Source organism: Phragmites australis, chromosome 16 (assembly GCF_958298935.1).
Source record: "Phragmites australis chromosome 16, lpPhrAust1.1, whole genome shotgun sequence".
Lineage (NCBI taxonomy): Eukaryota > Viridiplantae > Streptophyta > Magnoliopsida > Poales > Poaceae > Phragmites > Phragmites australis.
In genome coordinates this window covers 29,996,275-30,024,246 of record NC_084936.1, presented here as the reverse complement: position 1 = coordinate 30,024,246, position 27,972 = coordinate 29,996,275, and the positions used below count along the sequence as shown (strand labels likewise).

The following is a 27,972-nucleotide window of genomic DNA, read 5'->3' as shown; positions in this document are numbered from 1 at the left end:
CACCAGTCTCGAGGACAGGCTCAAGATCGCACAGGACGAGCACAAGACCATCAGCGCCGAGCGGACTAACGTGAAGCTGATGATACGGGACATCCTTCAACAGGCACAGAACTCCGTGAAGGCGGCCGGGCTCGGGCATGTGCACGTGGGCGAGCAGTCGCTGGACAAGGAGACGATGGGCCACATCGCCCTCGGGTTCGCGGAGATCGCCCGGCGCCTCGAGGCCCTTCCCAACGTCGTGCAGGAGCTAGCGACCCGGGAGGGGCGTGCTCTGGCCCAAGGAGTGGTCGAGCACGTTCTCGCTTGCTATCGCAGTAGAGACCCTGCCTTCCCGCTGGAGCCAGTCTGGCAGGGTGTGGTCGAGGCCGAGGAAGCTGCCGCCCGGGAAGCCATCCGTGACATCGCCACCGAGGTGGCGGCGTGTTTCGTCCAGGAGCCAGAGTCTGATCCGAGCGGCAACGGTAGCAGCAACGTGTCTTTGCCTCCGCCTGAGCCTGTAGATAGTTAGGTTTTTTGTTTTTTCAAATGTTGTAAATATAGGAGTGACCCCCTCCAGAACGGTTCCTTTGAAATATAATAGAAGCCTTTCTTTGGGATCCGAACTCCACTGTGTTTGTCTTTATATGTTGTCTTGGTTTTTGCTTGCTGTCCCGAGAGGTACTGGCCGGACTGAGCCCGGCCTTCTTCCCCCGAGAAGTTAGGTTGCCCCGACCACTCATCGTACGAGTAGTGGGACCACACGAGTGTCCAGCCCCTGAGCCCTCGTGAGTCCGCAGCTGCTAAGTCAAAGAGACACAGACACAAACTTCCTTGCTCGGGAGATAAGTACATCCGGCATGGTGCACGCCACGACCAGTGAACACTTTCCATCCTGCGACCTCTCAAATGAGTAGACCGGAGACACGTGCGGGCGGAAACGCGACCAAGAGTCCCCACGGTTTGATGGTGTCCGGGGTAGGACTGACCTGACCGAGCACCGACAGCCCGCCCCTGGGGCCTAGGTGGTCCCGACCATTCTTTGTTCAAGAAGTAGGATTACCCGAGAACCACAGAGACTTGCTAGTGCCCGGGGTACTACCAAGCCAGACACACACCACAGCCAACATAAAGGACCTCGGTCAGTCATCGCCGCTTGTACGGTACATCGACCACTGTCTGTTTTGGTCATTCCGGAAAAGCGAACACGTGGGTAGGGTTTTGCGCGCGAGGAGACCATCTCGCCGAACAGATTAGCATGCGAGGGTCCCGAGGATAACTCGGGAATGATAGTTTAATGCATATGTATGAAAGGAAATTCATATAACTTTAGATACTTACCGGACAGTTGTCAGCCTTCCGGCCGACCGATCCAGGAGGGGGTAGATGCCCCGAGCTCGGGGCACCCGGGAACTTTGGTTCCCTCATACGAAGCGCCAGAGCACTGGAAAGCAGGTGAGAGAACCAGGGGCTAGGCGGTCCCGACCACTCATGCTCGAGCGGTAGGACTACCCGAGGACCCCGTAGGTTAGAGCAGCGCCCTGGGCACTGAGGCCCTTACGGTCGGGCCGCTTTGTTCTTGATCATTGATCGGTAAGTTTGAAAAATAGGAAAAGGTTCTTTGCCTGGTGCGCTCTGTTAGTGCGGTACTCATTATAAACTGCTCTCGTTTTTGACCCGAGACCTCTCGAATACCCGGACCGGTGAAGTGTACAAACAGAGGAGTAACCAAGAGGTCCAATGGTTCGGTGGTGCCTAGGACAGGACTGACCAGGCTGAGCACCGACAGCCCGCCCCTGGGGTCTAGGAGGTCCCGACCACTCTTTGCTCAAGCGGTAGGATTACCCGAGAACCCTAGAGGCTCAGTAGTGCTCGGGGTGCTGCCGTGCAGCTGGACACCACAGCCTACCACAATAGACTGAAGTCAGCAGCTACTGCCTGCGCGCATATCGATCGGGATCCTTTTTATCAACGGGAAAAATGAGAGAGCGTGTTTTCTCGCACAAATCGAGCATCTCACCAAACAGATTAAACATATGGATTCCAGAGATAAAACTCAGAATAAGAGTGTATATTGGCAATTTGTACAGAAGTGATAACTTACATGGTTGGTGGCAACCCCCGGCCAACTTGGGCAGGGGGGACCCCTGGCCTGGTTGGTCCGAGTACAAACATGCCATCTTATAGATAAAATTTGCGCAGATGCTCGATGTTCCACGCGTTTGGGAGCGGCTGCCCATCTTCTGTGGCCAGCGAAAACGAGCCATGTCGCGGGACACCGGTCACGATGAAGGGGCCTTCCCACACAGGGGACAGTTTATTCTTTCCTTTGCACGTTTGGGCGCGTCGGAGAACTAGATCCCCAACCTCGAGTGACCGGGCCCGGGTGACGCTGCTCGGACGGCAGCTCGTCGCCGACGCTCCTCCAGATGATCGACGTTGTCGCGTCTTCGCTGTTCCTGTTCGCCTTTTGAATAGGCACTCACCCGAGGGGAGTCGAGAGTGAGCTCGGAGGGGAGGACCGCCTCGGTGCCGTACACGAGGAAGAACGGAGTCTCCCCAGTGGCGCGGCTTCACGTGGTCCGGTTGGCCCACAACACAGCAGGCAGCTCATCAATCCACCCTTCCCATGCTTTGCGAGCACGTCATAGGTCCGAGTTTTGAGCCCCTTCAGTATCACGGCATTTGCACGCTCAACTTGCCCATTGCTCCGAGGATGAGCGACAGAGGTGAAGCAAAGCTTGATGCCAAGGTCCTCGCAGTAGTCCCCGAACATGGCACTTGTTAACTGGATGCCATTGTTGGTGATGATTCTGTTCGGGACGCCGAAGCAACTTGTGATACAGCGGATGAATTGAAGTGTCGTGTTCTTGGTAACCTTAGCAACTGGGACTGCCTCCGACCACTTGGTGAACTTATCGATGGCGACATAGAGGTACTCATAGCCCCCACTGCTCGGGGGAATGGACCCAGGATGTCCAGCCCCCAGACTGCGAAGGGCCATGACAGGGGGAAGGTATGGAGAGCCTGAGCTGGCTGGTGAATCTGCTTTGCATGGAACTGGCATGCCCTGCAGCGCCAAACCAACTCGGAAGTGTCCAAGAGGGCGGTAGGCCAGTAGAAGCCTTGCCGAAAGGCCTTTCCAACCAGCGTGCGGAACGATGCATGGCCACCGCACTCGCCCTCGTGGATCTCAGTGAGGATCTCACTGCCTTCTGCTCGGGTGATGCATTTCAGGTGGACACCGTCCGTGTCGCACAGGTAGAGTTCCCCATCTACTATGGCATAGCATTTGGACTGCCGCGCAATCCTCTCCGCAGAGGCATCATCCCCGGGAAGGATGTTCTCTTTCAAGTACCCTCGGATCTCGTCAATCCATGAGGCATCTTGAGAACCACCAGCAAGCGCAACGCACTCACCGGGCGGCGGCACCCTGAAGGGACCTCCCACTAAGGGTGCTGCCTGGGTTCCCTCAACTATGCTCGAGGGTTCCCCTTCATCCTGGTCGGCAGGCAAGATGGATGGCCGTGTGAGCCTTTCTTCAAAGGCTCTGGCTGGGAGGAGCGCCCGGGCAGAGGCCAGGCGCGAGAGGTCATTGGCCAGAGCGTTGTCGCGGTGAGGTATGTGCTACAGCTCCAGGCCATCGAAGTTCCTCTCCAAGCTCCTGACTTCCGCCACGTATGCCGCCATCTGAGGATCCGCACACTGGTATTCATTGGATACTTGGTTGACCACCAGTTGGGAGTCTCCCTTGACTAGAAGCCGTCGAATCCCGAGGCCCACCACTGCTTGGAGGCTAGCGATGAGGCCCTCATATTCCGCCATGTTGTTGGTTCCTCAAAAATGCAGCTGCACGACGTACTTGAGTACTTCACCCGTTGGGGAGGTGAGCACCACTCCAGCCCCCGCGCCTTTCAACGTGAGGGAGTCGTCAAAGTGCATGACCCAGTACCCGGACCCATCTTGCCCGGGGTATGCGGAAATCTCTTCATTGTCAATCTCGGGGACTGGCGTCCACTCTGCCACAAAGTCGGACAGAGCCTGGCTCTTGATTGCCCAGTGGCTGACGAAGTGTAGATCGAATTCTGCGAGCTCGACTGCCCATTTGACGATACGCCCAGTGCCTTCTTGGTTCTGAAGGATCGGCCCCAGTGGGTATGTGGTTACCACCGAGACCTTGTGCGCCTGGAAGTAGTGGCGAAGCTTCCTGGAAGCGACGAGTACGGCATAGAGCATCTTCTGGGCTTGGGGATACCTTGTCTTGGCATCTCGGAGGACTTCACTGATGAAGTACATTGGTCATTGTATACAGCGGGCCCGAACTGTGGCCTCGCCCGAGGACTTGTCACAGCCCCTGAGCTCGGTGCAGTGGTCGGGGCCGGTCGGGCTCTCGAGCTCAACTCCCTGGTCGGGAGGAGCCGAGGTCTTGGGCTCGACTTCCTGGTTGGGAGGAGCCCAGAGAACAAAATGCTGCTTGGGGGCGGCTGGGAGCTCGGACCCAGCACCTCGCCCTGAGCACTCGTCACGCTCCACCACCAGTACCATGCTCATGACCTGAGGGGTGGCCGAGATGTAGAGCAATAAAGGCTTGCCCTCGGAGGGGGCCACCAGTACGGGCGATGAGGTCAGATACTTCTTCAAGTCCTAAAAGGCCTCCTCGGCCTCCGGTGTCCAATCAAAATGACCGGTCTTCTTCAGCAGTTTGAAGAGGGGGAGTCCTCACTCTCCAAGCTTGGAAATGAAGTGCCCCAGCGCTTCCATGCAGCCAGCGAGACATTGGACTTTCTTGAGTCGAGCCGGGGGACGCATCTGCTCAATGGCCCGGATCATCTCCAGATTGGCCTCGATTCCTCAGCTGGAAACCAAGAAACCGAAGAGTTTGCCCACGGGTACCCCGAAGACGCATTTCTCAGGGTTGAGCTTCAGGCAGGTAGTGCGGAGACTATTGAAAGTCTTGGCTAAGTCCTCCAGTAGGGTGGCGCGCTCTCGGGATTTGACCACGAGGTCGTCGATGTAAGCTTCGATGTTGCGGCCAACCTGTGAATCAAGGGTAATGCGCATGGCCCGCTTGAATGACAACCCAGCGTTGCGCAAACCAAAAGGCATTGAGACATAGCAATAGGTCCCCACCGGGGAAGTAAAAGGTGTTTTTTCCTCGTCCTGTCTGGCCATGCGGATTTGGTGATAACCCGAATTTGCATCTAAAAAACACAAAAGATCGCATCCCGCAGTGGAATCTACAATTTGATCTATGCGTGGTAAAGGAAAATGATCTTTCGGACAAGCCTTGTGTAGGTTGGTGTAGTCGACGCACATCCGTAGCTTGCCGTTGGCCTTCGGGACGATGACTGGGTTTGCCAACCACTCTGGGTTGAGGACCTCTCGGATGAAGCCGACACCGAGGAGCTTGCTGACTTGCTCCCGGATGAACTCCTGGCGCTCGGGCGCCTGCCGTCGGACCTTCTGCCTCACCGGCCGTGCGTCTAGTCGCACAGCAAGGTGGTGCTCGATCACCTCCCTAGGGATCCCGAGCATATCGGACAGCTGCCATGCAAACACGTCGACGTTAGCCCGGAGGAAGGCGACGAGCGTGTTTTCCTATTTGTCGCCCAGGTCACCGCCGATCCGGATGACCTGGGACGAGTCTTCGCCCACCACGACCTCCTTCGTAGGGATGGAGGGGTCGGTGGTGAGTCGGGGTTTGAATGAAGAGGGTCTCCGGCCCCCTGGGTGTCCTTTGACCTCGGCCCGAGTAGAGACCAAGGCCGAGTAGAGCTGCTCGGCGCAGGAGACAGCGCTGCCGGCCTCAGCGGGCACGGAGATGGCTCCTGCGGGGCCTGGCATCTTGACCGTGAGGTAGGCGTAGTGCGTGACCACCATGAACCGGGCGAGCGCCGGGCGCCCGAGGATGGCGTTGTAGGGCAGGGGGACTTCCGCGATGGCGTTGTTCCGGCTCCCGAATGTGACGGGCAGCTTGACCTGCCAAGGGGCAAAGTGTGCCCCGACGTCACCCCATAGAAGGGGAGCGATGGCTTTAGGCGCCTGGAAGGCACCTGCAGCTTCTTGAAGGCCTCCTGGGACAGGAGGTTTAGGCCTGCACCCCCATCGATCAGTACTCTGCTAACCTTCACATTGCAAATGGTGGGGGACACTACCATAGGTAGTCGCCCCACGCCTGCAGTACTCGCGGGGTGATCCGCCAGACTGAACGTGATCGGGGTCTCCGACCACTTCAAAGGCCTTGCGGCCGTGGTGCTCGGGGTAGCCGAGCACACCTCACGCTGCATTGTCTTTATGTAGCGACGAGAGATGGGCGTGTACGCGCCCCAGTCGATGAAGGCGAAGGTGTGCTCGGGCTCTTGGAACCCGAGCTCTGGATTCTCGGGGCGGCTTTGTTGTCGCCACCCCTGCGGCGCTCCTCGTGCCCCTTTTGGCACCGCTCGACGAGTCCTTTAACCGACTGGCACTCAGTGAGGTTATGCACATCAGTTTGGTGGATCTCACACCAGTTTCCCAGTTCGGGCTTCGTGGGAGCAGGAGCCCTCGGGGGAGCGGGAGCCCTCAGGGCAGCGGGAGCCCTCACGGCAGCGGGCCTCCTGTCGACAGCCGCCCGGCGTGCCGGCCTACGAGCAGGGCCCTCTGCCGGCACGACAGGGGCTGCGTCGCGCCTCCTTCTCTTTTTATTTTCCTGCCTGTCAGAGTGGGAAGGACCTTCCTTGTTGGCAGCGGGTTGCCCAGGGCGCGGGACATGCCACGCCCGAGCCTCCGCCGCCTTAGCGCACTTGTCGGCCAACGCGAAGAGCTCCGCGCTGGTTTCGACCTCATGCGTACCTAGCTTTTCGAGCATTCACTCATCGCGGACGCCCTGCCAGAATGCGACGATGATGGCATGGGGGGTGATCCGCGGGATGGTGTTGCGGACCTGGCTGAAGTGTTGTATGAAGCGTCTCAGCATCTCCCCCTCTTGTTGCTTCACGGTATGGAGGTCGCACTCCAAGCCGAGGCGTGTGAAGGTGCCCTAAAAATTGGCCACGAATTGGTGGCACAGGAGCGGGCAGAGCCTCTCAAGGCTACATGGAAGTAGTTGGCCATAACCTTTTCACTGCCGCCTGCCGCTTGGATGGCGATGGTGTAGATCTGGAGGAACTCGACAGGGTAGATGGATCTGTCGTACTTCTCCGGTAGTTCTGGCTGGAACTTCGTGGGCTAGTTGATCCGACGGAGCTCGTTGGTGAATGCGCGGTAGCCAGTGCCGTACCCTGTGGCGCAAGCAGCCCCTTGGGGGTGAACGCCGGCGCGTCGGGGAACCCCGGCGGTCACGGGCCAGCATAGAGGAAGCCTGGTCCTCTGCCTCGGCCTCGTGCCGGGACTCCCGGTGGCGCTCAAGGGTGATGCGCACATCCTCAATAGCCCTCCGCTCGTTGAGGTGTAAGTAAAGGTCCTGAGCTCTTGTTGTGGCCAGGGTGGCAGCACTCTGTCTGGAAGCCCCCCGGCCAGTTCTGCCGCCACCCGAGGATGGATCGGCCTTGGTTGCGCCGCAATGGGAGGTGGCACGGGAGCTTTCGGCCAGCACCTGCCAGTGAGCTGTGCCCACCAGGGCGGCCACCTCTTGCAGCCAGCGGCCTTCTGGTGTTTTCCCCGCTGCCTGGACAGGCGGGTGCCCGAGGAGTGCTTGCGCCGCAAGCAACGCACTCCCAGGGCTGGCGTCACCAAAGGCGAGCCTGTGCCGTAACTGTGCCCGGCGCTCTCCGGACGTGGATCTTGCAGTAGGGGCATCTACCACTTGCTGAGGGTTAGACGGACACCTTTGACAGCGGCGGTGGCCCTGCTAGGACCAGCACCGTTGTCCCCAAGGGAGGGGAGCGCCGTACAGGCCGACCGCTGTTGCTGCTGAGGAACAGCAGAAACTGGGGCCTCCTGAGCGATGGGTTCAACTTCTTCGCTGGAGTTGGAGCTGGTGCGTTGGAGACAATGTCCACCTGCCATCTTTTCTGCAGAAAACAAAGCGGATTCAGAGATGCAACCCCCCTACTTGGCGCGCCAGCTGTCAGAGGATGAACTCCACAAGCGGGGATCCGGAGGGACCCTGTCGGTGTATCAAGAACCGGGGGTCCCTGAGTCCCGAGGCCAGGCCAGCCATCCGCCACATTGTGCCATCCCGCGAGGTCCCTCCTGTGGGGTGAAGAAGGTGCTCGGGGCCACAGTCACTGGTCCCCGAGCACCCCAGTTCCCCGATGATTCACAGAGTCTAAGTGCCGGGAAGAAAGTGCTCGGGGAGGTGCCCGGTCACCCCCGAGCACCCTAGTCCCCCGATGATCAGAAGAGCTAAGTTCCGGGAGAGAGTGCTTGGGGCTGCATGCGGCAGCTCTCGAGCGCTCGGTTCCCTGAGGATCCGCGTAAGAGTTCTCGAAAGAGAGTGCTCGGGGCTGCACGTGGCAGCCCCCGAGCACTCGGTTCCCCGAAGGATCGTGCGAGAGTACTCGGGAGAGAGTGCTCGGGGAGGTGAACAGTACCCCCGAGCACCCAGTACCCCGAGGATAATGATAGGCATTCTCGGGAGAGGGTGCTCGGGGAGGTGATGAGCACTCGGTAGAGAGTGCCCCGACAACCCAGAAAGGCCCCCGAGGGGCCCGCCGATGAGGTGTCAATCAGTCAGAGGTCCGAGGCCGCATTTAATGAGCGTGCGTGGCCTGACATCTCCAACTGCTCCCACCGCGGTGTCAGTTCCTGCCATGTTTTGGCAGAGAGGCGTGGGGCTATTAATTGCACGGGTCCCGTCCCGTATCATCCGGCTTGTCTCGGGATAACATCGCAAAGATCAAGGCGTTCCGTCTGCCGCCCTGCTGTGGCAGAGGAACAAGACAGGGCGGGCACGCCGGGTTGCTCTGTGGCTGCCCGGTGGGCCCTCTCCACGGCGCCCGTTGCCAGGGCGTTTATGGTGACAGGTGACCGAGCGTGCGGCGTTTTTTCCACCCCCGATCACTTCACCCAGAAGAAATGATGACGCCTTTCCCAGTCATGGCGTCTTGGAACTTGTGCCCCCCTCCTTCCCGTTCAGGGCATGTCTCAGCCGGCGAGTACAACAAGAGCCGGCAACACAGAAGAGAAGAGGATTTGATAGTCGAAGCAACCCAATCGACGGACAATCCAACAAGAATCCTCAAGCGCCCAAGCATCAAACATCGAACCATAGACGAACACAAGGCACAAGGCACAGTCCCTGCCGAAGAACAAGGAGCCTCAAGCTCTTAGTTAGGCCAATATTCTTATAACCAGCAACATCCTTGAGGGACTTCCTTAGGACAATTATCGCATCCATACAGGAGTAGGGTATTACGCCCTCGTGCGGCCCGAACCTGTCTAAATTCCGGTGCATTCATTTCTCCTTGCACTAGGTCATCACCCCCACCACCGGCCGTTGCACTTACTCTCATTCATTTCTCTAACGAACTTATTCAAGATCATCCCCCCGGCCGAATCTCTAAAAAGGGGTCTCTCGGGATCCCTGCGACAGGAGTTAATCCTCCGACAGACCCCCTTTGAGATTTGGCCGGAGGGATGATTCTGAATCTACCTCGTACGTGAATTAATGAGAGTAAATGGGATGCATGTGGGATGGATGATCGGATGCTAGTGGAAATGAATGCTCAAGGGATTTTAGACAGGTTCAGGTCGCAAGGAGCGTAATACCCTACTCCTGTGTGTATGCTATAAATGCTCTGGAAATGCCTCTCTGAGGATCTCTTGCGTTACAAGGATTTCTGTCCAAGTCTAGAGCTTTGTGTGTCTTGTTCTTCGTTAGCTTGTCTCGGTATTCTTCAACTTTTCTGTCTTCGAAGCTCCCGTTAGCCTTGGTCCTCTGTCGTTGGGGTGCGCCCCCCTTTAATACCGTCGGGGACGCTTGGCGTGCCCAGAAAGGAGGGCACGAGTCCCTAGGTGCCATAAATGGAAAGCAACCATCATGGGTTGCAGCTTGATGTTACGGGGGGTTGAAAATGCGACCCCGTCCGGTCCCGTCATCATCATCCCGCTTTTTAGCGGGTGCAGCAGGGAGGGCCCACCGGGCAGCCACCGAGCAACCCCGCGTGCCCGCCCGGTCAGAGAAGGCATGACACAGCAGGGTGGCAGGTGATGTGCCTCGAGCCCAGCGATGATATCCCGAGGCGCGCCAGATGACGTGCGATGGGACCCGCCGCATTAAATGTCCCCACGCCTCCCTGCCAGGCAGTGGCAGGGACTAACAGCAGGCGTGGGGGGAGTGATTGGAAGTGAAAGGCCATGCTCCCCCTTAAATGCAGCATCGGACCTCTCACCAATTGACACATCACCGCTGAGCCCTTGTGGGGTCCACCGACAAGGGGCTTCTCAAGTCCTCGGGGAACTCTGGGTGCTCGGGGACTACTGTTCATAGCCCCGAGCACTCTCTCCCGGATATGCCTTTTCTCGGTCCTCGGGGAACTCGGTTCATGGCCTAGAGCGCCCTCTCCCGGAACTGTGTCTGCTTAGGTCCTCAGGGAACTTGGGTACTTGGGGACCACTGTTCATGGCCCTGAGCACCCTCTCCTGGAACTTGGTCTTCTCGGACCTCGGGGAGATAATCCCCGAGGGAGAGCACCACGTGGCACTCTGCTATCCTGGCCTCGGGACTCGGGGACCCCCGGTTCCCATGTCACCGACAATGTGATTTCGGTAAGTGAACAACTTAGCGTGATTTCAGGACGATGCACAATGGCCATAAGCGACTAAATTATTACTAGAACTTTAGGGTTTTTTATTACATAAGAGTGGAGTGAGGAGGTGGGGTTTTTTGTGCGGTTTTAATCTGGTTTTTTATTAGATAATGTGGAAGCGAAGGGGTGATGCAGAACCAAGTCATGCTTTATATAGTAGAGATTTCAATACGAGAAAGAGTTTTTTAAAAAGAAAAGCACAAGAAAGAACATGCAGCCAATGGTCCTACTCCTACCCTCCCCTCTTCTTTACATTTGCGTCGTGATGGCCTTCATCTGATGTCCATTTTGTTAGGAAGCAACTAGAAAATTGTACTCTATTATCACTCAATAGCATCTCGTGTAATTTTCACATTTTGTTACGATCCAGCCCAACGATGACTTGTACTCTGCTGCCATCAGGTGACACCGTCGTGGCGATGGCTTTGTCCTGCTGAGTCCACCGTGGGGCCGCCACTGTGGTGTTGTTGTCTGCCGTGGTGCCGTTGTTGTGGTTCCACCCGGGTGTCTGTTTTCGTACCCACCATGGTGTTGCTCGGGCGGTGTCATCATGGTGCTGCTCATATGTCCGCCGCTGCCATGGTGCCACTATCATTGTGCTGCTCGCTCATGTGTCCGTCTCCTGGCGTTTACATGACTCCTCCCCTTGCCCGGCTTCCTCCTTCTTCTGTAGGTTGGACCCGTGGAGAGCTTCTTGACACTAGGTTGGCTGTGGGACAACGCGGTTGCGAGGTGACGGCATCACCATGTCGCTCCCAGATCCTGGCATTTGCATTTCTCCTCCCCTTTCCCAGCCTCCTCCTTTTCTGCAGGCTGGGCCCGTGAGGAGCTTCGTGGCGCCGGGCTGTCTGTTCGACAGTGCGGTTGTGAGGTGGCGGCGATGCTGCTGCTTTGGTATTGGTCTTGCGCGGGCTGGCCGTGCGCGAGGGACATGGTGCGAGGTCGGTGATCCATCAAGATGTTCGCCATAGCAGCGGCTCGGGGTTGGCGGGCTTGACGGGTTCGGCACGCTTGGCTTGCGGCTGTGCACGGCCGGCGTGGCTTCAACTTGGGCATGCTGCTTCTTGGGGTGGCTGGTTGAGCAGTCGTGGCTACTTGTCGGCAACTCAGCTGGCTTCTCGATAGCGAGCTGCTTGGCCAGGTCGTGTCGGTATCTCTCGGCGGCAGTGGCAATGTTTGCGGGGCTTGGCATCCTGCTTGTTGGCCTCCTCGCAGATGCGGTCCTGCTCATCAGCCTCATGCTTGTCCGTCTGTGGTGTTGCCCGGTGGTTGCGACATCGTCATGATCCTGCGTGTGTCTGCCACGAGGGCTGCCGTTGTGCTGCTGCAGTCCGCCGTGGTGCCGTCGTGCTGCTGCAGTCCGCCATGGTGTCGTCTTGCTGCTGCAGTCCGCCGTGGCGCTGCTGCCATCAGGTGACGCCGCCGTGGAGGCAGCTCCATGCTGCTGAGTCCACTATGGGGCCACCACTGTGGTGTTGCTGTCCGCTATGGTGCCATTGTTGTGGTTCCGCTCAGGTATTTGTTGTGGTACCCGCCATGGTGCTGCTCGTATGTCCGCCGCGGCCATGAAGCCACCATCATTGTGCTGCTCGCTCGTGCGTCCGGCTCCTGGCATTTACGTGGCTCCTCCCCTTGCCCGGCTTCCTCCTCCTTCTGTAGGTTGGGCCCGTGGAGAGCTTCCTGACACTAGGTTGGTTGTGGGACAACGCGGTTGCGAGGCGGTGGCGTAACCGTGCCGCTCCTGTATCTTGGCATTTGCATTGCTCCCCCCCCCCTTGCTCGGCCTCCTCCTCTTCTGCAGGCTAGGCCCATGGGGAGCTTCGTGGCGCCGGGTTGTCTGTTGGACGATGCGGTTGCGAGGTGACAGCGATGCTGCTGCTTTGGTCTTGGTGTTGGGCGGGCTGGCCGTGCGCAAGGGACAGGGTGCGGGAGACGCTGGCGAAAGCTTTGCCTAGTCTTTGGCTAGCATCGATGACGGCGATGCCCTCGAGTGCCGTTCTCCTCCTTAGAGGCGTTGTCATGGCGTGCCCCCACTCCTCTCCCCTAGTGTCTCTAGATGAAAACCTGGTTCGGGAATTTGGACATGCAGCGATGCGGTTTCGACGTTGCGTCCTCCTTAGAGGCGTCTCTCTAGAGGCCCACTTCTCGTGCCGCGGTGGTCATCATCTTTGTGGTGGCTTGGTCGGGTTCGGTTTGAACCGTTGGCTTCTTCTGTAGGTTTACCCCTACGCCTTCGTCTCACGGCGCCTGTTCTTTCTGATTTGGCGCTTCTCGACAACATTTTGTTCCAATGCGCGCTCCTCCGAAGCGACGCGTTGCCGACTTGTGTGACAGTGATGCGGCGTGGGAGCAGGGTTCCGCGGTTTGAGTTGTGATGTCGCAGTGTGGAAGCAAGGCTCCACCGGTAGAGTTGTGATGATGTGGGAGCAGGGCTCCGCCGGTCGAGTTGTGAGAGTGTCAGTGGTTGGGTTGGTTAGCGCGCTAGTTGAGTTGGGTTGAACTTGTCTGTTGTCGGGTTGTGCCTTTGGTTTGGGCGCCGTTCTGTTTCGAGGTCGTATTGTCGTCTTGAGGTTGTCTATTGATTAATATAAACCGTGCAGTTGTGAGGTTTTCAAACCCGATTTCCCTTATAAACTTCATCAATTCTCTTCTTCTTTAAGAAAAAACGGCAATACTCTTAAGTGCATTCGAGGAAAAAAAGTGATCGGAGCAAAGCCCTAGCATGAATTACTGTAGCAAATACTGTGGCTGGCTGTTTGCGGAGAAAACGGACGGCCGAGATCCGATGCAGTCGTTAACTTGCAGTCGCACCGGATCCTGGTGCATGTCCCTGGCACGAGGCCAGCGGCGGTGGCTTGGGTGGCGCAGCTTCCTAATTAGTTGGCGATCCATCAAGATGTTCGCCACAGCAGCTGCTCGGGGTTAGGGCCGCGCCTTGCCACCTGAGGCAGTGAAGTCCGGCCACACCGGTTTCTCCTCTAAGGCAGAGACTTTTTTTTATTTTAGCCTTTTTTAAACTAATATTTTAATAATAGCCCGTCGAACCTTAAATTTTCAGAAACTAGCCTTTTGTCATACCAAAGTGTCTAGCGTGACTCCTCAACGTAGTCACGCCATATTCATTGGTGTGACCAAAGTGGCTATACTGGCGAAAACCCCAGCGCCTTTACACGTGGATTCGACGTTGCAGCCTGAGTCACGCCAAATTGGTTGGCGTGACTCGGGTGAACAGTATTTTCGTGGATGAACAGTATTTCCTGCGGTTTTAATTGTTCTTTTTCCGCTTTCTCTATTTGAGCAGTGGGGTTGCCGTATTCTAAAATTCATGAAACTTTTTTTTGTATGTCCTATAATTCATGATGAATCTATTTTAAAAGGATTCACCTCAATACCCCTTCTAGGTTTTAAAATAAGAAACTCCAAAAATAGTTACTTTTAGAAATTCTAGTAATTTTTAAAGCCTCAAATAAATTCCCAAAAATCTTACAAAATTCACTAATATTCCTATCATGTGGCGTAATAATTTCTAAAATTATTTCTAGCCCTAGTTTACTTGGTGAAAAAGTGAGTTTCTTTGCCATGCTCCATTTATATGCATTTTTGTCATTTCATACTATTTAGCCTTGTAAACGCCCTCTAAATAATTAGCAATTATGTTCGATTTTCCTCAAAATTTTGCCAGGGCTTAATGCAACATGTACAAGTCCTATTTGCAAACATGCACATCCAATAGAGTCGTAGAATTTGAATTATGCAATTTTGAATGTTGGTATATGTTACAATTTGTTCTATAACAATAATACTTAGGTGACTTGTGGAGCCAAAAAGAATTGCCATTTGCGGTCTAAACCATACCAAATTTATTGTATGGATAGTTCAGAATATGTTTTAGCCGAACCACACACATCATTTTTAGGAAGACTAATAAACTTTAAATTGTAGACTAAAGAGAAAGAATAAATGAAAAGGAGTAAAGATTGGTATATAAATTACAATAAGTTATTTTATGTAGTTATACCTGCCATTCGAAATATAGAGGTGTCATATTGTCTTCTTAATACCTTTGATATAAGTTGTTGTAGCAGGTTCAATAGAGACCCCTTGTCCTATTGTGTCTGTATAATGTTAGATTATATGTTATTTTGTTAAAGTTATATGATGGTATTACAATAGATAAAATGTATATTAGGAATGGTAGATGTAATATATAAATGAATATATAGTTACCTGACATGTCTCTAGTGTAATCAATTCTGGTCCTTAATGTATCAAAGGATGCTAGAGTATATGCATACTTGGGGAACGTTGGAGAAGCACCAGGGAATTCAATTACCTCAGTGTGACCTGTGAATTTTATCATGTATATGTGGTCAACTGCTCGATAATTATTCTTAGTTGAGAACACTTGAAAAAACTTTATAAAATATACAACTCCTTCTCTAAGGTGTGGCTTGAATTGATCTACATGGCGTTGTGGCACTTGAGCTTCCATTGTATTTCCCTATACATTTGCATAGAAAATTATTGTAAATGATGTATACTCTTTTATTTTTTCTAAAGTACCTAATGTTTGTGGATACCTCTTGATTCAATAGTACAAAATCAAGTCTATGGACCTTTTCTGGTTTGTTATCCAGAATATATTCGGATAATCTTGTCACGACAGATGTGTTGTCATTTCATGCTAAAAGCTCTGTCGTGTAATCACCATCGGATGGCTCATTCCAATCCACAATTAAACTACTCATGGATAATGGTTACCACAGTTTCATTCAATGTAACCTAAATTGTGTATAGATTCTTGATGAACATATCTCATGGCTTAAACCTAAGAACATTAATGTTATCAATTGCCTACTTTCAACAAAATTGGAAATTATTTCCTAATTTAAATGTACGTTTCAAAATGCTTAATTCACCATGTAGTCTCAAAGGCTGTGGGTAGACATAGCACTTAGCCATATTTGAACATGCACAATTTAAAGTTTATTAGTCTTCCTAAAAATGATGTGTGTGGTTCGGCTAAAACATATTCTGAACTATCCATACAATAAATTTGGTATGGTTTAGACCGCAAATGGCAATTCTTTTTGGCTCCACAAGTCACCTAAGTATTATTGTTATAGAACAAATTGTAACATATACCAACATTCGAAATTGCATAATTCAAATTCTACGACTCTATTGGATGTGCATGTTTGCAAATAGGACTTGTACATGTTTCATTAAGCCTTGGCAAAATTTTGAGGAAAATCGAACATAATTGCTAATTATTTAGAGGGCGTTTACAAGGCTAAATAGTATGAAATGACAATAATACATATAAATAGAGCATTGCAAAGAAACTCACTTTTTCATCAAGTAACCTATGGTTGGAAATAATTTTAGAAATTATTATGCCACATGATAGGAATATTAGTGAATTTTCTCAGATTTTTGGGAATTTATTTGAGGCCTTAAAAATTACTAGAATTTCTAAAAGTAACCATTTTTGGAGTTTTTTATTTTAGAAACCCCGCTGCTCAAATAGAGAAAGCGGAAAGAGAATAATTAAAACCACAGGAAATATTGTTCATCCGTGAAAATACTGTTCACCCAAGTCACACCAACAACCAATTTGGTGTGACTCAGGCTGCCACATCGAACCCACGTGTAAAGGCGCCAGGGTTTTCGCCAGCTGGTCACGCCAATGAATATGGCGTGACTATATTGATGAGTCACGCTAGACACTTTGGCGTGACAAAAAATGCTAGTTTCTGAAAATTTAGGATTTGACTGGCTATTATTAAAATATTAGTTTTAAAAAGACTAAAAAAAAGTCCAAGGCGGAGGCAAAACTGGTTTCTTACATGCGTGTTGGAATTAAGTTCAGCTGGCCTTGCTTGCTGGTAAGCTTCTCCGGCCAACTTGCTGTGGTCTGTAAGCATGCATGGGTCAATTAATGCAGTGACAAATTAAGGTTAGGAAGATGTGATAATGATATATTGATTACCTTTTGTCTTTAGATGTACTATTTGGTTGGTGATCGGAGGGATGGGCTTGAGTGAGATGAGATGATCCCTGCAACACATATGTGTTTTTTTAATAGAATAGTTTAATCTGTAGATTTAGGAAATATATATTCCTCAAATCCGTATCTTGATTGAAACAAGACAAGACAACACATGGATAACCATGTATCTACCACTTAGAAGCAAGCAAACACAAGCTTGGTGGAAATATCGTGATTGTCCATGGAAGCTTCGTTGGAAGCTGGGAGATGCTCTAGTTAGTATGCATAGAAAGAGAAAGAGCATGTGAAAGTTGACCAAAGTAAACTCCCGTGGAAGCTTCATTGGAAGCTGGGAGATGCTCTAGTTAGCATGCATAGAAAGAGAAAGAGCATGCTGCTGCCCAGTGTTACCCACTCAGTCCAAGTGGCCAAGTGTGTACCCAGTGCTGTCTTAATCAACACGGTCTGAATTTGACCCGCGGCATCGTCGTCGTGTCTTCCACGTCAGTTCCTCCTTATATGGATGGATACATGTACTGATGTACCCCGTGCTCTTGTTCCTTCTCTCAATAGCGTACCTACCTATATGCACAGCAAACTGCAGAATAGAGCCTTCTCCATGACTCCCCTCTACATACTCCTCGGGCTTCTTCTCTTCTCCCTGCACGCTCCGCCATGTTCTGCTGCAAATGATACTCTCGCGGCAGGCCGAGCACTGGCCGTCGGTGACAAGCTCCTCTCAAGGAACGGCAAGTTCGCGCTTGGCTTCTTCCAGCCAGATGCAGGCATCAGTAAGTCATCCGACAACACCACCTCTCCCGGCTGGTACCTTGGCATATGGTTCAATAAGATCCCAGTTTTTACTGTTGTATGGGTTGCTAATAGGGAGAGGCCGATCACTGACCAGGAACTCAAACTAACACAGCTCAAAATCATAAGAGATGGCAATCTAGCAATCTTAAACAATGCCACTGCTGAATCCATAGTCTGGTCCACTCACATTGTCAATAGGACAACAACCAGCATGAACACTAGTGCCATTCTCTTGAATAGTGGAAACCTGGTCATAGAAAGCCCCTCTAATGTAGAGTTGTGGCAGAGCTTTGACTACCCAACAGATGCTGTGCTTCCTGGCGCCAAGTTTGGCTGGAACAAGGTCACCCGTCTGAATCGTATTGCCATCTCAAAGAGGAACCTAATTGATCCAGGTCTCGGCTCATACAGCGTTGAACTAGACAGCAACGGTACCAAAGGGGTGATCCTCAGGCGTCGCAACCCCTCTGTGGAGTATTGGTCTTGGACATCGGACAAATCACCAACGCTTATACCACTACTCAAGTCGCTGCTAGACATGGATAAACGAACCAAAGGTTTGATCATCCCTGCATATGTTCGTAATAACAGTGAAGAGTACTACACATACACTTCATCAGATGAATCCTCTTCATCATTCGTCTCAATAGACATGTCTGGCCAGATCAAGATGAATGTTTGGTCGCAAGCCAACCAGTCTTGGCAAAGCATATATGCCCAACCAGCTGATCCATGTAGTCCGCATGCAACCTGTGGACCTTTCACCATCTGCACTGGCAATTCATCTTCATTGTGTGATTGTATGGTGAGCTTCTCTCGGAAGTCACCTCGAGATTGGGAGCTTGGTGATAGAACAGAAGGGTGCTTCAGAAACACTCCGTTAGATTGTACTGCTAGTAACAACAACACAACAAGTTCAACAGACATGTTCCACCCCATAACTCACCTTAAATTGCCCTATAACCCCCAAAGCATACAAGATGCTACCACTCAGAGCAAATGCGAACAAGCTTGTCTCACCTCCTGCTCTTGCACTGCTTATTCCTATCAAAATAACAGATGTTCTATCTGGCATGGGGATTTGCTTAGTGCAAACAAGAATGATGGCATTGAAATTAAATCAGAAGATGTTCTTTACCTCCGCCTTGCCGCCAAAGATTTGCAAAGTTTGAGAAAAAACAAAAGAAGACTAAACGTTGGACTTGTTACTGCTGCAAGCATAATTAGTTTTGTGTTACTAATGATCATGCTCTTGCTACTTATTTGGAGGAACAGATTCAAGTGGTGCGGTGGGCCATTAAACTACAGCCAAGCTAGTGGTGGAATTATAGCCTTTAGATACACTGATTTAGGTCATGCTACTAAAAATTTCTCAGAAAAGTTGGGAGCAGGTGGTTTCGGCTCTGTATTTAAGGGGGTGTTAAGTGACTTGACTACTATAGCAGTAAAAAGGCTTGATGGTGCCCGTCAGGGAGAGAAGCAATTTAGGGCTGAGGTGAGCTCAATAGGACTGATCCAACATATCAACCTAGTCAAATTGATTGGTTTCTGCTGTGAAGGTGATAAGAGGCTACTCGTGTATGAACACATGTCAAATGGTTCTCTTGATGCTCATCTATTTCAGAGCAATGCTACTGTCCTAAACTGGAGCATTAGGTATCAAATAGCCATAGGAGTTGCAAGAGGGTTGTCCTACTTGCATCAGAGTTGCCATGAATGCATCATACACTGTGATATTAAGCCAGAAAACATACTTCTCGATACATCATTTGTTCCTAAAATTGCAGACTTTGGGATGGCAGCATTTGTAGGAAGGGATTTTAGTCGAGTTTTGACTACATTCAGAGGAACTGTAGGGTATCTTGCCCCGGAGTGGATTAGCGGAGTTGCGATTACACCAAAAGTTGATGTTTATAGCTTTGGCATGGTACTATTAGAAATGATATCAGGAATGAGGAATTCACCTGAAGTACAAAGTGGCAGCAGTAATCATGTTGCTTATTTCCCTGTACAAGCCATCAGCAAGCTTTGTGGGGGAGATATGCGGAGTTTGGTGGATCCACAATTACATGGTGACTTCAATTTGGACGAGGTTGAAAGGGTTTGCAAAGTTGCATGTTGGTGCATCCAAGATAATGAGTTTGATCGGCCCACAATGGGTGAAGTGGTCCGGGTTCTTGAGGGTCTCCAGGAGCTTGATATGCCCCCAATGCCAAGACTACTTGCAGCCATAACGGGATACTCAGACGTGCCTTCAGTGTAAGATTAATTCAAAATACTTTGTAATCGATCAATGTTGCTAGTCTTTGTTTCAGCAAAATTTAAATTTGTAATGTGGAACAGAAGAAAAGCTTGCAATTGCTAAATTGTACCATATAGTGCATGTGGTCTCCCGTTCTCTTATTTATGTTTTTTTTAAAGGCCGGTTATTGTAATCAAGCATTGTAGAAAAATATCTAATATTGCAAATTAAATAAGAGGCGGGCAGAGGAGTATCATTGGTCTCTCTCTGATGCTCAGGCATCTTCCTAGTTACGTACTACCCCCATCATTTTTCCAAATTATTAATCTTGCCCATCAATGTTATGTAAGCCTTATTTGTAAATGTAACGTGTAGTTATTGTCAAGATATTTGTATATCGGAGGGATCTTGTATATTAGGAAATACTTGGTCCGGTCTATCCCTTGATTGTAGGGATTGGATCTTGTATATTAGGAAATACTTCGTCTAGTCTATCCCATGATCATAGGGATTGGTTCCATGACTTGTTAAGTACTCCAACTATACCGATTGTTGTGTATAAAGAGGGAGACTGACCTTAGTTTGAGGTCAAGGCAATTCAATCTATCTTTAGCCACTTTTTCACGGTATCAGGGCCTGCCAAGGCATGAGTGTTTCTGTTAAGATTTGTCATCATGACAACTGCGATTCAAGGCACGAAGACCCTTCCGGTAGGGACATCGCAGTCCCTCGGCACCCTGATGGCCGGACCGATGGTGTCGGCCGACTTCACCCTCGCCAACATGCCAAACCTGGCACAATTCATCCACATCAAGCTTTCCTAGGATAATTACATTCTATGGAAAACCCAGGTTGTTCCGATTCTCCGTGGCACTAATCTGATGGGGTACCTGATGACACCACAGTCTGCCTAGAGAAGTTCGTCGTCGTCACCACCAATGAAGTCACAGCACAAGTGCCCAATCCAGAGTACATCAAGTGGGAGCAGCAAGATCAAGCGTTGATGGCTGGCATTCTGTCAACCCTCTCCACAGATGTGTTCAGTCATGTGACCTTGCTTCCGATGGCGCGCGACATGTGGATCACCTTGGAGCGGCTCTTCTCGTCGACAACAACATCCAAGGGGAGCTCCGCATGCAGTTGACGCATCTGCAGAAAGGGGAGCTCTCGACTACGACGTACTTCCAGAAGGTTAAAGCCCTCACCGATGCCATGTCAGCAATCGGGAGGCCACTTGGAGATGAAGAGGTGATTGCATATCTTTTGTCTGGTCTTGATGAATCCTTTGATTCACTTGTTGACTCCATCACCGCCCGATCTGAGCCACCATCGCTCAGCGATGTCTACACACTCTTCATTAGTCACGAGACGCGGGCTGAGATGCGCAACAGTGTTGCGTAACTCAACGTTGGAGCCTCCGCCAACTACTCTTCACGCAGTGGCTGTGGCGGTGGTGGTTGCGGCGGTCGTGGCGGCGGCAACTATGGTGGACGAGGCAGCGGCCGGGGTGGTGATCGAAGTAGCGGTCAAGGCGGCAATCATGGTGGCAACAATGGTTGTGGCAGTGGTCACCACTCCAACCACAACGGCGAGAGGAACGGCAACGACAACAATCAGCACTACAACTCCGGGGGGAGGGGGGTCTAGTCGGCCAATCTGCTAGATTTGTGGCCGCCCTGGACACACAGTGTGAGGAACCGTCCAAATAGTATTCTAATTAATCATCAGGAGGATCATTATTCATAATCACAATCTCGACGATTAACCAGAATACCATTCCGGTAGTCCCGGCACGTGTTTTGTGCCCAGGATCGGAACACATGCCTTCCAACTCAAATATCACAACACAGTTTAATAGAGAGCAAATAATTAAACTGGATTACCATTATTAAACATGCAACTGCTTCCACAATTTACAACAAAAGAGGAACAACAACAACTACGCAGCGGAAGATAAACCTATACAACAAAAGAATATGGAGCCGTATGCCCTTAGGCTCCATACCACAAGCGCCGGTGTTCGGAGTAGAAGGTGCTACTCCTGCCCGCCACCCTGATCGGCAGGCACAAAGTAGCCGAACACCGCCTCTTCCTCGCCAACCTGCGGACCTGAAAACAACTTAAGGGCAGCACCCCTTAGTACGAAGGTACTAGCAAGACTTACACAGTATGAGTATATATATTCTCGACTCCAAGGATCATGCATTTAAAGCTGTAGCAAGGATTAAGACATGTTTAAGTTCATTAAGCGGTAAGCAACCTAGACTCTAGGTGTAAGCAACTGACTTAACCAACCACCGACTCAAACCCTGCCAACCAACTGATCAGAACAGATATATGAACACCAAGTGTATAAAAGCAAACCATTCCCACCAAACCACCAACCACATACCGACCAAACCAACCCAATCCAACCATGCCACAACCCACATCGAAACTCTACGACCAAAACATGGTCGCTCGGTGGAGATAAGCGATAGCGATGCTCATGACCGAGAGCGCGGCAATTCGAACTGATTATACACCCTGCAGGGGGATACTCCTGGACCCACACGACACAGGGACCATACGGCTTGTGCCACCCTCTAAGATGCGCACAAGGGGGTACCCGTGACAACCTTTCCCAACCAGGCCCAACCATGTGGATCAACCATAGCTCGGCACGGCGGTATTAGAACTACTCCCCGAGCAAACTAATACCGCTAAAAGCCCGGACTCAAACCGGACTCACACCGTCTATGACGAGGCCCACATGACCAAGTCTGCGAAGGTAATCAGCTCGCCTACCATTATATCAGCATGTGGTGAGTAAGGTATGTGCTAAAGCCGACTACACCGATGATCGGTGCTTAACCGGTGCAAGCGGTCTACGGTGTCCGGGTTCCCTCCCCGAACTGCCTGAGGACTCCTCGTGAGCAGATGACACCCCTAACACCGCCCACACCTCGTCTCAACTCACCACTCACCAAACCGACTCATCATCAACACAACCATAAGTGTGAACAAGTAATAAGTCTTAGGCTCGCGACAACGGTGGACGCCGTCGTCGACTTCTACCGGAAAGCCTAAGTACCACTAAGCATAGCGAACTAAAATTAGACCTCGATGATACCACTAGGCTCCTAGGAACAACACATGACACGTGACCAAAACGGGATAATGCATCGGCATAGGTTCTACCCAACTCAGTACCCGACACATGCAATGTATACATAAGCGTAGATAACATATTAAATTTTCAAGTAGACACGGTGCAATATGAACGATGCTTGCCTTGCTGCCCTGGATCAGAAAGGTGGGACGCCTCACGATCGCCCACGGCCTCCGGGATCGACGGATCGGCGTTCACTATAGAGAGCAACGCGTGCAATGTAATGAGCATGTATGAAATGCGACCATATAAGAAAAATATGCTCCACAATACATGACAATATTTTTCCCAGATCACACTATCCAAACCAGAATTTTCCAAGTGGTCTCATAAAGTTTGGAGTTCGTACGAATTAACTACGAATTTTACAAGCTATCAGCTATCAGGAAAGCCTGATAAACCGTGCTCGGGGATGAACAGTACCCGGGTGCTCGGTGAACAGTACCCGGGGGTGCTCGGGGGTGAACCGTGCTCGGGTGCTCGGGGTGAGGAGTGCTCGGGTGCTCAGGTGGACAGTGCTCGGGTGCTCGGGGTGAACAGTGCTCGGGTGCTCAGGGTGAGGAGTGCTCGGGTGCTCGGGTGGACAGTGCTCGGGTGCTCGGGGTGAACAGTGCTCGGGTGCTCGGGGTGAGGAGTGCTCGGGTGCTCGGGTGGACAGTGCTCGGGTGCTCGGGGTGAACAGTGCTCGGGTGCTCGGGGTGAACAGTGCTCGGGTGCTCGGGGTGAACAGAACACCCGGGTGCTCGGGTGAACTGTGGGTGCTCGGTAAACAGTGCTCGGGTGAACAGTATCCGGGGTGCTCGGGTGAACAGTACTTGGGCGCTACAGTAAAATTAGCCTCGTGCAGCTCCAGAATAGCAGCTATTACGAAGGGAAAAACTAGGATAAACTAACCTGGGAGTCTCTCTAAATCAAAGGTAAAAATGCCTAGAAGGATGTACAGGGTCTAGACTTTGCTCAACCGTCTAGCAACATGATTCCTAACTCAAATCCACATCAATCCTCATTTGTTCCCAGACTGAAGAACTTTGCAACCCTAGTTCCAGATTCAAGATCTATCCAACCAAAAATGAGCATACTTGCCATGGGAGCCTAGCAGACTCACCCAAGGTCCTTTGCTGAGATTGGTGACCGCCAGTTGAAGGAGGAAACGACGGAAAATGGCTTGGAGAAGAGTGGAAAAACTGCTGCTTCCTTGCTTCACCCAAAGAACACCAAACAAGTTCAGAACCAGCTCGAATTCCTTCGGGGAAACTGAAAATGAATTGGATGGACGAGTAGTCCTTGAGCTGGTGGTCACGTGAGTACCACATACGTACCTTGATCTTGCTCCCAGAGGTAGGGATCCAAAAGGGGAAAAAAAGGAGCCTAAGAGAGAGAGTGAGAGACAGCCAACTCCAACTTGCTTCCTCAAAAAGCCTTATCTGGTGGAGTGGGTGAGTAGTACGTATGGGCAAGTTTCTTCTTTTTAGGGGGAGAGAGAGTGTTGTTGCCCACCTATAGAGAGATATTTTCCACCCAAGTGGGCCCCATTTACCTAGAGGAAAGTCCAAACTTACTTCTAGCTCCTTTATTTCTCTTAGTTTTCCTTCTCCCACCTCATTGATTCAAAGTGAAGTGCTCCAGTGACCCAAACTGGAACATGATGCTGAAATTGCATGTTTTAGAATTAAAACACACAATTACGGATTTCAGGACGTGACACACAGCGCTGAAGTTCTATGATCGGTTCGATCACTCCTTCCAAGTTGATGATCCCCACATCACCAACTACACTGCCAACAACGTCGACTACAACATCGACAACAATTGGTATAGTGATACAGGAGCCACATATCACATCACCAACGATCTGGAGCGCCTGATTGTTCGTGAGTGCTACACCCGTGAAGACCAGATCCAAACTGCAAATGGTACGGGTATGTCGATCCTTCATATTAGTAGTACTCAGCTGGTTACTCCTCATAAAAATCTCTAGTTAAACAACATTCTTCATGCACCACATGCATCTAAACATCTTCTTTCTGTCCATCGTTTTACTCGTGATAATGATGTCTTCTTTGAATTCCATCCTGATTTCTTTCTCATAAAGGATCGTGCAATGAAGACGGTCCTAGCTCGTGTCACATGTAGAGGTTGTCTCTACCCTCTTGCTCCTTCCCGGTGTGCTCTCTTGTTAGAGGCTTTGCAAGCTAGGGGCCTCACTTCCACACAATGGTATCACCGGCTAGGACATCCATCCTCTGTCGTAGTCAATCAAGTCCTTCAAAATAATAGTCTTCCTTTTGTTCTCGATAGACTTTGAGTGTTTGTGATGCGTGTCAGATGGGAAAGACCCATCAATTTCCCTTCCAGGAGTCAAACTTTGTTGCTTCAACACTGCTTGAGTTAATTCATTCCGATGTGTGGGGTCCAGCAATTGTCTCTACCGGAGGTTAGAAATACTATGTGTGCTTTGTTGATTCATTTAGCAAATTTACATGGCTTTTCTTGCTTAAACGAAAGTTTGATGTGACCAAAACATTCGTTCGGTTTTAGGCTAAAGATGAGTGTGCACTTAGTCGCAAAATTCTTAATTTTTAGAGTGATTGGGGCGGTGAGTTTGAAGGTCTCAACACCTATCTCTGGGAGTGTGGTATCCATCATCGTGTTTCTTGCCCACACATGCACCAACAAAATGGCACGACAGAGCGTAAACATCGTCATATAGTTGATATGGGCCTTTCCTTGCTAGCACATTCTTCCCTTCCTTTAAAACTATGGGATGAAGCCTTCCTCACCTCATGTCATCTTATCAATCACCTGCCATCTCCCACCATCAAAAACTCTACTCCTCTTGAAGTCTTGTTTGGCACCAAACATGATTATAAGTTTCTCAGAGTTTTTGGCCTAATTTGCATCTGTATAACACTCACAAACTCTCTTTCCATTCTCAATAATGCGTTCTTATAGGCTATAGCAACATGCACAAGGGCTATAAGTGTCTACATGTTCCTACAGGCCATGTTTATATTTCCCGGGACGTAAATTTTGATGAAAACTTCTTTCTGTTTGCCACTGCTTCCTCGCTGCGCTCAGTTTCCTCAATCACCGAAGCTGCGCTCCTTCCACTCTACGTTCAGCTCGGTGCCGCTGCACCCGCACCCGTTTTGCATGCTCCTGTAGCAGTCCCGGCTCTGCCACCTATTATGCATGCAACCCCCAACGTTGATCATGCAGCACTGTCCTCGTCCACATTACAGCCTCTTGTTCCGTCCTCTGTTTCTGTCCCTCTGGCTGAGCATTATCAACCTGAGGATCTAGCTAACTTGTCACCTGTTGAGGCTAATGATGCTCCTGAGTTCGTTGATGATGCGCAGGTCTCATAGCCTGCAGTGGCACTGGCTCCCAGGCGTTCTGTTACGCGGCTCCAGCACAACATTCATGTGCCTCACGAACGCACTGATGGGACCGTGGTGTACGATCTATGGAAACGTTGATTCGCAGCTGGCATGCGTTCTGTCACCGATGAGGAGCCAGCCTCGTATGAAGAATCCTTGGAGCATCCATCTTGGAAGGGGGCCATGGATGATGAATATGACGCTCTGCAATAAAACCAGACTTGGCGGCTTGTGCCTCATCATCCCGACACCAATGTCGTTGACTATCGCTGGGTGTTCAAATTGAAGCGTCGCGCTGATGGTATTGTGGAGCGACACAAGACCCACCTTGTAGCCTAAGGTTTTTGTCAGTGCCATGGGATCGACTACGATGACACTTTTTTTCCTGTGGTCAAGCCAGCGACTGTTAATCTAGTGATGTCTGTCATTGTTTCCCATGGTTGGCACCTGATGTCAAGAATGCATTCTTGCATGGTCTCCTTCAGGAAATAGTATACATGACACAGCCATCGGGGTTTGAGGATCTACATCACCGTGACTCCGTTTGTAAACTTGAGAAAGCCATATATGGTCTGAAGCAAGCCCTGAGGGCCTGGTTTGCCCGCCTAAGTTTGAAGTTGCAAGATTTTGGTTTCTACACCTCCTCGACCGACAGCTCATTGTTTATTCTCCAGACTACCAAGGTTGTCCTATATGTGCTGGTCTATGTCGATGATCTCATCATAACTGGTTCCTCCACTCCGGCCATTGATCATCTTCTTCAGCAACTTCATCGTGCCTTCACCATTAAGGACCTCAGTCCCATCAGCTTCTTTTTGGGCATCGAGCTGACTTCCGATCCAGGGGGCTTATACTGTCTCAGCACAAGTATGTGCAAGAACTGCTTCAGTGAACAAACATGGACAATTGCAAGCCTATCAATACCCCTATGTCCAGTATGGAGAAGTTGACCAAGCACACCGGCACGCCTCTCTTGCCGGATGAGGTGACCAAGTATCGGAGTACTGTGGGCGCCTTATAATATCTTTGCATCACAAGGCCAGACATTGCGTACTCGGTTAACAGAGTGTGCCAATATATGCAAGCTCACACAGATTTTCATTGGAGGGCAGTAAAGAGGATTCTTTGGTTTCTGAAGCATAGTGCCATGGATGGTCTTCGAATACACCGGTCAGGGTCCTTGTCATTGAGTGCATTTTCTGACGCTGATTGGACCGGTTGTGCAAATGATCAACGATTGACTAATGGCTTTGCAGTCTTCCTTGGTGCCAACCTTGTTTCATGGAGTGCTCGCAAACAACCAACAGTCTTAAGGTCCAACACAGAGTCTGAGTACAAAGCACTGGCCAATGCGACGGCTGAGTTGGTCTGGGTACAATCTGTCCTTTGAGAATTGGGTGTTCCTCAACCCAAAGCTCCTTCATTGTGGCGTGACAATCTTGGAGCAACGTATCTCTCAGCAAATTCAGTGTTTCGTGCCCGCACTAAGCACATCGAGATTGATTTTCACTTTGTCCGTGAATGTGTTGCACAGAAGGCCTTGGAGATCCGGTTCATTCACTCAAGGGATCAGCTGGCCAATATTTTCACTAAACCTCTACCTGCGGATGTGTTCACACGGTTACTTTCCAATCTCAACTTAGTCTCAAGGAGTTGTGATTGAGGGGGCCTGTAAATGTAACGTGTAG

The 27,972-nt window shown here is 50.9% G+C and overlaps 1 protein-coding gene and 1 non-coding gene across 2 annotated transcripts; both read left to right on the top strand.

The window, feature by feature from the left end:
- The first annotated feature begins 17,249 nt into the window (after positions 1-17,249).
- Positions 17,250-19,885, top strand: LOC133896362 (G-type lectin S-receptor-like serine/threonine-protein kinase At2g19130). Its single transcript, XM_062336951.1, has one exon. The coding sequence runs from the start codon at positions 17,285-17,287 to the stop codon at positions 19,772-19,774; it is 2,490 nt and encodes an 829-aa protein (XP_062192935.1). The 5' UTR covers positions 17,250-17,284; the 3' UTR covers positions 19,775-19,885.
- Positions 19,886-20,983: 1,098 nt separating this feature from the next.
- On the top strand, positions 20,984-21,122 carry LOC133896530 (small nucleolar RNA Z247). Its single transcript, XR_009905783.1, has one exon. It is a non-coding gene; the product is annotated as a small nucleolar RNA Z247 (small nucleolar RNA).
- Positions 21,123-27,972: the final 6,850 nt, after the last annotated feature.